This window comes from Bipolaris oryzae (genome assembly GCF_000523455.1).
Source record: "Bipolaris oryzae ATCC 44560 unplaced genomic scaffold scaffold_366, whole genome shotgun sequence".
NCBI classification, from domain to species: domain Eukaryota; kingdom Fungi; phylum Ascomycota; class Dothideomycetes; order Pleosporales; family Pleosporaceae; genus Bipolaris; species Bipolaris oryzae.
The window spans coordinates 1-8,866 of NW_006911642.1; the positions used below are offsets into that span (position 1 = coordinate 1).

At 50.7% G+C, this 8,866-nt stretch overlaps 4 protein-coding genes across 4 annotated transcripts; 2 read left to right on the top strand and 2 right to left on the bottom strand.

The window, feature by feature from the left end:
- Nucleotides 1-982: 982 nt before the first annotated feature.
- On the top strand, nucleotides 983-1,897 carry COCMIDRAFT_10268 (uncharacterized protein; the record flags this gene model as incomplete). The annotated part of the gene is made up of 1 exon (XM_007695623.1): nucleotides 983-1,897. One exon carries the CDS (start codon nucleotides 983-985, stop codon nucleotides 1,895-1,897), a length of 915 nt encoding a protein of 304 aa, XP_007693813.1.
- A 287-nt stretch (nucleotides 1,898-2,184) lies between these two features.
- On the bottom strand, nucleotides 2,185-2,690 carry COCMIDRAFT_10269 (uncharacterized protein; the record flags this gene model as incomplete). The annotated part of the gene is made up of 2 exons (XM_007695624.1): nucleotides 2,185-2,539; nucleotides 2,635-2,690. The coding sequence occupies 2 exons, from the start codon at nucleotides 2,688-2,690 to the stop codon at nucleotides 2,185-2,187; spliced, it is 411 nt and encodes a 136-aa protein (XP_007693814.1).
- A 906-nt stretch (nucleotides 2,691-3,596) lies between these two features.
- COCMIDRAFT_110882 (uncharacterized protein) lies at nucleotides 3,597-4,757 on the top strand (the record flags this gene model as incomplete). Its single annotated transcript, XM_007695625.1, has 1 exon — nucleotides 3,597-4,757. One exon carries the CDS (start codon nucleotides 3,597-3,599, stop codon nucleotides 4,755-4,757), a length of 1,161 nt encoding a protein of 386 aa, XP_007693815.1.
- A 141-nt stretch (nucleotides 4,758-4,898) lies between these two features.
- On the bottom strand, nucleotides 4,899-8,154 carry COCMIDRAFT_10271 (glycoside hydrolase family 35 protein; the record flags this gene model as incomplete). The annotated part of the gene is made up of 5 exons (XM_007695626.1): nucleotides 4,899-6,229; nucleotides 6,286-7,063; nucleotides 7,114-7,516; nucleotides 7,567-7,946; nucleotides 8,020-8,154. The coding sequence occupies 5 exons, from the start codon at nucleotides 8,152-8,154 to the stop codon at nucleotides 4,899-4,901; spliced, it is 3,027 nt and encodes a 1,008-aa protein (XP_007693816.1).
- Nucleotides 8,155-8,866: the final 712 nt, after the last annotated feature.

Consider the following 8,866-nt stretch of genomic DNA (forward strand, 5'->3'; position numbering starts at 1 on the left):
GAGTGTCTTCATATATACTTGTCCTAGTCGGGTCCGAATCGGATCCGACTGAGAAACGAGTAGCTGATGAAGGGGCGGCTGATACTTCCTCCGATCCGGCTCTGGGATTGGTCCGATACTTAGCGAGGCTGTAACATCGTTACAGTATCTATTATAAACTCTACTTTAGTATATAAGAGCCTAATTATTAGTTAAATTCGCTTTTTTTACTCTTTTTTTATATTTCTATATAAGTATCTTATATTCTTAGAATATAAGATAGTATTATTAAATAAAAACACATTTCTAGATTATAAACTAGGATTCTAGAGAATAAAATTTAATATATATACTAATAGGTAAGTATACTATATATAGTTAAGAATCACTAAAAAAGAAAGTACTCTATTAAACTAAACGTTCTAGTATATACTATGGTATACACTTATGTCATAGTCTCGACTAGTTATATAATAAAAAGCCCTTAGCTTGTTGAAATCAGCTGCTTGTGGTGCCATGGCTTCCCGAGCAATTGGTTTGCCCTGTAAGCTACACGCAAAATGCCTCCCATCCCTGATAGGCGTTGGGCCGGGGTCTGCGTAAGCCTTTGTTGTCCTAAACAGGACCTTTAGTTAGTAAAGACTAGCGATCAGGGTCTAGCTGACGGGGCATAGCGCTCCGAGGGGAGGGTGCACTTCAAAAATGCCATGGGTCGTTACGTTGGCGTGGTAAACCCTTTTTGAACTCTGAATTCAACGTTGTATCAATTCAACGTCATTTTGAGCATTCCCGCAAGACACACCGCCCACCCCTGTAAACTTAACGCTAACTTTGTCAGTGGTACCGCAGAGTAGCGCCTGCATGCTTGGGGGGAACGGCGACCAAACGTCAAAAAAAGGAAGCTTAAATAAAGCTGTGGTTGTTCCCCAGACGCCAATTGCTTTTCTTTTTCCCTTCTTTCCCATCCGCCAAAAGAAAGGGTTCTCTCTCTCAACCTGCAAACATGCAGGACCTTGCACCAGATCTGAACGCATCCTTTTCGAGCATTGCACCACAGCCAGCTACTATGCCGACCGAGACATACATGCACGGTCTCGCCGTCACCCTCGGCCTTCTCCTCTTCCCCATCATCACCGCCTTCTACGTCCACAAGGACTACTGTGCCTTCCTATCCCTAGGCCCCGGCGGCACTCCCGCAACACCCTTAGGCTACCTCAAAATCAAGCTCCTCTCGCTCATCTGCCTGCGAGACCCGCGGCGTCCCATTCCCATTCCACCACACTACCGTCCGCAGAGAGGCTACTTTTTCGAAGATGCACTGCCACACCGCACCGGCCACAAGCCAGAAATCCGCGGCATAGCTCCGCAGCGCCAGCAAACGCAGGTTAGCACCAAGGAAATCTACGGCAAGCTTGTACTCAAGATCAAAGAGCTCGCGAGCGATCCCCGCAACAGGCTCACGGAGCGAACCAGTTGCTTCGAGAAGCACAGCACCGGCCTCTTCACCAGCATCCCCATTACCAGGACCTGCGGAGGCGAGATATGCCATGCACACCCGAGCGACGGGTCCATGCACCTGACGCTGCACCCGGCTGATGCGAATCTCATCATGGCTCACGGCTGGGGCGAGCGGCATCCGCTGGCGCGGGGTGGGTGGTGCAGAAAGTTTGTGCCTCGCGAGTTCATGCTTGTGTACGCGCCCAGAGACGACGAAGAGGTCGAGATTGTGACCAAAATTGTTGCGGCCAGTATCTGGTGGGTCAGCGGTATCAACGTTAGTGGGGACACCGAAGGTCCGAGAAGGAAGAGCGCAGACGTGGCGGCTATTGGTAGGGAGATGCAGGGAGACCAGTGCTGGGCTTGTAGGGTGAACACGTGTGGGGGTAACAAGGTTGAGCAAATGGCGAGCGATGCTTGAGGGAGCGTGGAAGGCTACTTCCGAGGGCTTGCGCAGGGACAGATTGATTGAATTCGTGCAGGACTTTTTGGCGCGTTTAAGCATGGCGTCTGGGATTTATTGATCATCGGGATATACAGTGTAAGAATGGGCGGGAACTTGTTATTCAGAATGCTCGAGCGTGTTTGTTGGCATATTCATTCCTATATTGTAAATCTGTCTCATGATTTGAACCGGGCTTTTGTATCGGGATGCGTTGCTGGCCTTCCAGACACACGTCGTCCACCGTATATTCTTGTAGCCATATCCTATTTCCCACCTTGCCTCACCCATGTCTCAAATTCCTTCCTCTTTCCTTTGACATCCCAAAATCCCCTCCTGCCCTCACTATTCCCACCAATGCCTGCGTCCAGGCCGAGAAACGCATATGGATCGCCCTCGCTCAAAACCTCCTCACCCTCCCTCGTGTAGCGACCCTCGCTTTGCTGCCCTTGTCGTGACATCTGACCCGCCCATTGTGCGTAGTGTATTGGCTTCAGCGGCGCAAAGGAAATGACGATGCCGAGGGAGAGGAGTAGGATGGATGTGAGGAGCTCAATCGAGATGTCGAGGGGTAAGGGCGTGTTTGTGAACGTTGCTGTATGTTCGTGGGTAGAGTAGACACTTGGCAGTGTCAGTGCATGTACGCGAATCGATGCAAATGATTGCACAGATGTCTCCGGTTTTCTAAATGGGTGGGTAAGCTGTGTGCGACTTACGCATGTGTAAGTAAGAGCACGCCGATGCCATTCAGCGCTGTCCCTAGGATGGCCATTGCGAAGCTTCGTGGAGTTGCCTAACGTTCGTTGAGGTCGAGAGTGAGCGTAAGAGATGAACCGAAGCGGGCGTGTAGTTTTGATGGCCGAGACGCTGCTGTTTGTACTGCGCAGGCAGAGATGGGGGCTGCGGGGTGGTGGAGGTTGGCTTCGGTGATGTTGAGGCGATGAGCTTCAGTTTTCCTCGGCGGACCCTGGCGGCCTAGGTAGTAGTACACAACCTACCATGACCTTCACATGCTTTGCTCTTCTCAGCCACCAACACCCCCTACAACAAAACTATGTGTACAAGCTACAGAGCGTAACATTTGGTAACGCCTTAGTCGCCCTATCATGTCTTCCTGTCAGGCTACGCATCCGACTATATCTGCCTACCTACGTCACATGAGGCTCCCGCGCAAAAATGGCACCAGTTAACAGTAGTAATTGCTGAATCCAACATGACATTCATAGTAATCGCGCAGGAAAACTCCATAAATGGTGGTGGCTGAGCTCGGAGATGTGTACGGTGATTCGATCTCCGACAACATGTCCGCATCGATCTCCGCATGGCAAAGCATAGCGACTTTTTGAGGTAACAACTAAGGTATAATAAAGCAGCCAAATAATTCACATTTCGAAACTTTTCAAGAGCCTCATCGCTTCATCATTTCAAATAATCACCATTGCATATTCATCACACTATCAATACTATCCCACTTATCTCAAACATGGACAACTTACCACCATACGACTCTACAAAGTTCCTCGACATTCTGATAGTAGGCGCAGGTGTAGCTGGACCAGTTCTAGCCCTCCTCCTCCAACGCTCCAACCCCGACCACAACATAACAGTCATAGAACGCTGGCCCAGTCTCCGTACTGGCGGCCAGCAACTCGACCTCACAGCCCAATGCATCCCCATCATGCGTCGTCTAGGGCTCCTCGAAGAACTCCGTCAGTACTGCGTCAACGAAACAGGAATGGAGCTCGTCGACCACCACGGAAAAAGCCTCATGCAATTCGGCGTCACAAAAGCCGGTGACAAAGGCGGCACCTTTGAGCTCACCAATGAATTCGAATTCATGCGCGGGGACTTTGTAAAAATGATGTACACAGCCAGTCTCGCAGACCGCGAATCCCTAACCGCCAAAGGCCACAAAAACGGTAGCCTAACTTACCTGTTCAACACATCCCTCACTGCCATATCCCAAGACACAACCACCCCGGGTCTAACAACTGCCACCTTCTCAACCGGCGAAGCCAAACCCTACAACCTCATCGTCGCCGCCGACGGCCAAAACTCACGCACCCGCCGCCTTGTCTTCGGGAAAGAAATCAACAACTCAGCCTACACCTCCCTAAACACCCACGCCGCCTTCTTCCACATCCCACGCTCATCCGACGAAACCAGCCTCGCTCGCATGTACTTTAGCCCAGAAAACCAGCTCACCATGACGCGTTCGGGCGATCGTCCAGAAACGCAAGTGTACCTCATCCAAATGGCAAACGCGCAGCGCACGCCCGTCCTAAAAGCAGCGCAGAAATTACCGGTAGCGGAGCAGAAAGAAGTTTGGGCGGAGTTGTATCGCGATGCGGGATGGGAGTGTGAGCGGTTCACTCAGAACCTGGAAAGTGCAGAGGATTTCTATGCTACGGAGATTGTGCAGGTGAAGATGCCGAGAAGGCAATTGTATTCGGGCCGCGTGGTGTTGCTAGGCGATGCAGGGTACTGTCCCTCCCCTTTTACGGGTATGGGGACTACGCTGGCGCTGATTGGGGCGTATGTGCTTGTGGGTGAGCTGGGTAAGCATACAGGTGATGTAGATGCGGCGCTTAGGGCGTATGAGGAGGAAATGAAGGAGCCGGTTGAGGAGAATCAGGAGTTGGGGGTTTGGGTTAATGGGGGGAAGGGGGTCTTTCCGCGGTCTGGGTGGGGCATTTGGGCTGTGAATACTGTTTTGTGGACTATGGCTGTGTTGAGGGTGGATAGGGTACTAGGGAAGCTGGCGGGTTTGGTGCCAGAAGGAAAGGGGAATGGGTGGAAGTTGCCGGAGTATTCTGGTATGAATATGGAACCGCTATAAGGAGGTCAAGTGAAGTAATGAGCTGGATTTAGGTATCATGTTTTTGTGTTATTAGAATCATATAGACGGGTTACATAGATTTTCTTTCATTTCTTAATCATAACGTCATTCATATAAACAACTAGTCTCGGTAAGAGATATTTAGTACGCCCCCTCCCTCTTTTCATACCCCTCTCCCTCTACAACCGCCACATCCCCAAGTCCACTCCAAATCTCCGCATCAACCTTGAGTTCAAACCCACCAATCTTCGTCGCTCCAGCATCCAGTCCCCAAAGCGATACGCCCAGATAATTCGTCCCCTTGTAATTCAAAATACCCTCAGGAACAGGGAACTTCGTCTGCGGCCCCACATTGTTAACGTACTTTCCATACTGCCATCCATTAACGTAGAGTTGAACACGGTAAGCAGGGACACTGCTTCCAGCAGACGAAGACGTAGCGTTGGTAAAGGTAAAACTGAGAGGTACGTCGTAGCCGGAGGGAACGTCAAGTTCGAACTCTGTAGCGAAGAAGCCGATGCCCGGGGTACCGATACCGTCGGTGACGGGGCCGGCAGAGGGCTTCCAGTCAAGATCCGATGCGGAGAGAGCACCGGGGAGATGAAGGCCTTGTCTCTCAACAAACAAGCCACCTTCGTTGAGCGGCCCGCGCGAAATATCGCGGTAGTCTTCTCCGCCCAGGTTACCGGTGAGTTTCCAGGTGACGTCCGAAGCATCGTGGCCTGAAAGCTTGTAGTCGAGGATACCGCGCGGGTTCTTCATTGTTTCGGTGCCGATGGTCCAGTTTTCGTCGAGACCCTGATTGTCGATCACAACGGTGATGGTGTATTTTGTTCCGGCGGTTAGCTTGGGGAGTGTAAAGGTCGAGTTGCCGTTCGTGGCGGCGTCGTAGCCGCGCCAGGATCCGAGGAACTGTGTGCCAATCCAGGCTGATGACCCAAAGGCTGAGCCACCTTGTGTCGAGAGTTGCAGGGTAGTCTCGTTGCCAGTGGCTGTGAAGGTGCCGCGGTAGAGTAGGGTACCAGTGTGGTAACCGTAGTCGGAGCTGTATAGCGAGACGGGGGTGGTTAGTCGACGAAGGGAATTGTATGTCTTCTTGAGGTCTGCGACTGTCCATTTGCTGTCGTCGTATCCGGGCTGGATTTCGGGAAGAGAGTCGATGTACTTCCACTCGAGTTCGTTCAGCTTGGGGATGCTGATGTTGGGCTTGGGAAGATCAATGGTTGCAGTGAAGGTACCCTGCTTGGAAGTTTCAAAGGAAATATCTTTGCCGTTGAAAGTCAACTTGGAAACACCAGTGGCGCCGCCAATGATTTCAATAGGGGTTGTGGCATTCACATCGCCGGTCAGAGCGAGGGCGTCGCCAGTGACCTTGGCCGTACGCACCAAATAGCCTGCCTTGAGAATGACAGGGTTGGAAGCGTCGTGTGGTGCCTGATCAATTGACCAGTACTTGAAAGCTTCGTTACGCTCTTTGAGAAAATGTCAGTAAAAACTTCATATATGTCGCTTTCTCTCAGAAACTTACCAAGCAGATACACATAAATGGGGCTCTCAGTCCCCAGTTTGACAACCTTTCTCGTAGCATCAGCCTTGAAGCTCAGCAGTGTGTGACCGCGAGTGGCTACGCTCTTGACATCGCCTTCAAGAATCTCAAGACCGGTAACTTCGACAGAAAGCTCATGAGTTTCTCCCGGTCCACCATAAACAATCAGAACAGTCTTGTCGTTGTACTTGTGCCAGGTAAAGATTTCAGCAGTCGAATAAGCAATATTTGTACCGCCAATATCGTAGTCGGCAACATGAACCTTGGCATCACGTCCGTTCAGCGTCAGGGAAGTACCGTTGAGCTGCGGCACAGTGATGTTTCCAAAAGCTTGCGTCGAAATCTTGAGCTGGTAGCTCGTACTCGCCAGCGAATTATACTTGGCATGTCTCAAGAAGTAAAAGCTAGTCTTGTTGCCGTGCGCAGGAGTAACGCTGAGATCACTCGAGGTAGTCCATGTGGAGGTCGAAGCAGCACCGCGCGAAGCAGTCAGATATTCGGGACTGACTTTCCAAAAGTTTGCCTGGAGCTTGAGTTCAGAGTACTTTTCACGCTTGACTTGGCGGTCTTCTTCAATCGGCGCGGCATAGTCGTACGATGTGTAGCCTCCTGGGTGACCCAAGTTTCCCCAGTTGGTACCGCCAAAGGTCATGTATAGGTTCAGGATGGTGACGCCGAAGCTGTAGAGTTGCTTGTAGAAAACGCGGTTGAACTCTGCGCCAACTAGGATTCCGCACTTGTCGAAACCTGGGCCGCCCCACTGAGGAATGTTAGATTATTTTGGTGACATTTAAATACTTCTAAACTTACAGGGTCAAAGCTGCCAGACTGAAACTCAACGATTGAGTAAGGGGTGGTCGGGCTTTGCTGCTGGTGCAATTGTTGCCAGTTTGTCGGCAGATTGTTGTCAGGCCATCTGGTGGGATTCGCACAATCGAAGCCAAGAGGGTATCCGTCGTGTCCATAAATATCGACTGGCGCAGGAGTACCAGGAGCATTGTATCCCTTTGGAGATGCGTCGTTGCTGATAAGCGGCACAACGATGCTGGCATTGCGGATCTGATCCTCGACATAGGTCATGTAGACTGGATCGGGAAAAGGCTTGATTGCGCTTGTTGCCTGAGTGTACTCGTTCTCCGGCTGAATCAGAATGATTGGTCCTCCGTTCGTGATTTGAGCTTTGGCAATCGTGGCGCCAATGTTCTTCATGTAGCTGAAAATTATCAGTATCAGATATCACAAATGGTTCAATGATTCACATACTTGTCAGTCGCCGCCAAAAAGTCCGGTGCGCGAGTTCTCAGCGTGCCATTGATACGTTGGATCCATCCAGGAAAGCCTCCGCCAGAAGCCTCGGCATTGATATAAGGGCCCGGTCGAGCAAGAAGGTAAATACCTGCTTCTTTCGCCGCATCGAAAAAAGGCTGGAGACTGAACACGCCTTCCTCGCGGTAAACACCCGGTTTGCCTTCTAACAACGCCCAGTCGACGTAGAAAGACACGCCATTGAACCCAAGCGCCTTGATCTTCTGGAAGACATCAAGGTGCAAATCCGGAACCGGCAGTCTGAACGGATGGACTTCGCCCGAGTACAAGAAGATGCGTTCGCCATTGACAAACAGCGAGTCTTTATCCCAGGTAACCTATTTAGTAAGAGTTAACTTCTCCCAATCGACATACACAATCAAAACTCGTGTTTTGGATCTCTAAACTTACAATATCCTGCAACGGCCCCCTCTTATACGGCTTAATAAAATCTGTCGGCGACGTATACCCAACCGCCCTCGCTGCACCCTCTACAGCAAGACATCCCAGCGCAACCGCGCCTCCGAGCCCAGCGAAGCCTTTCATCTTTTCCACTTGGTACTGCTACCCAGCGAAAAAAAAACAGAATACGTCAAAAAAGCTAGGTCTGTGCAAACAAGCCCAGTAACCAGCCAGGAGGAAAGGAGTGCGATATACCCAGTATTAATACACACTTACTCAAATTCAATTACACTTCATATTCGGATCTATGAACTATTCCGCACCAACGGACCGACGCGGCATCGTACATGGATATGGGCGCGCGTTTTTTTTGGGGGGGGAGGGGCGTGATTGTTCCTGTACATGCACATGTACATATGTCAGGGCCTAAAGAGCGGCACAATGACACCATGGTACATGACGTTCCATCGCGACATACGTAACTACCCCGGCCTCTTTTCCCCGCTCGCGAAATATCGCGCCCCTGTCATAACGAAAACAAGGACGGCTGAGAGCTCAAACCGCAGAGCGCAAAGAAAAAAACATCAACTTTTATTTTCTGCATCTAGTAGTAGCTCCTCGATGCCAATCTAGCAATGTATAGTAGTAATCAATGCACTCAGGAACGCAACTGCAACCCCCTGTGCAATGCGACATGTCAATAAAAGACCATTTGCTATTCCACCCCCCAGTAGTTCCTCCTCCTCCCCTGGTCATCGGAAAAACTCCCCCAAAAAATTACTACGTACCACACATATTTACCCATCCCCCTTTCCCCGCCCTTCCCCCCCCCCCTAGTAAATACGCAAAAACACCT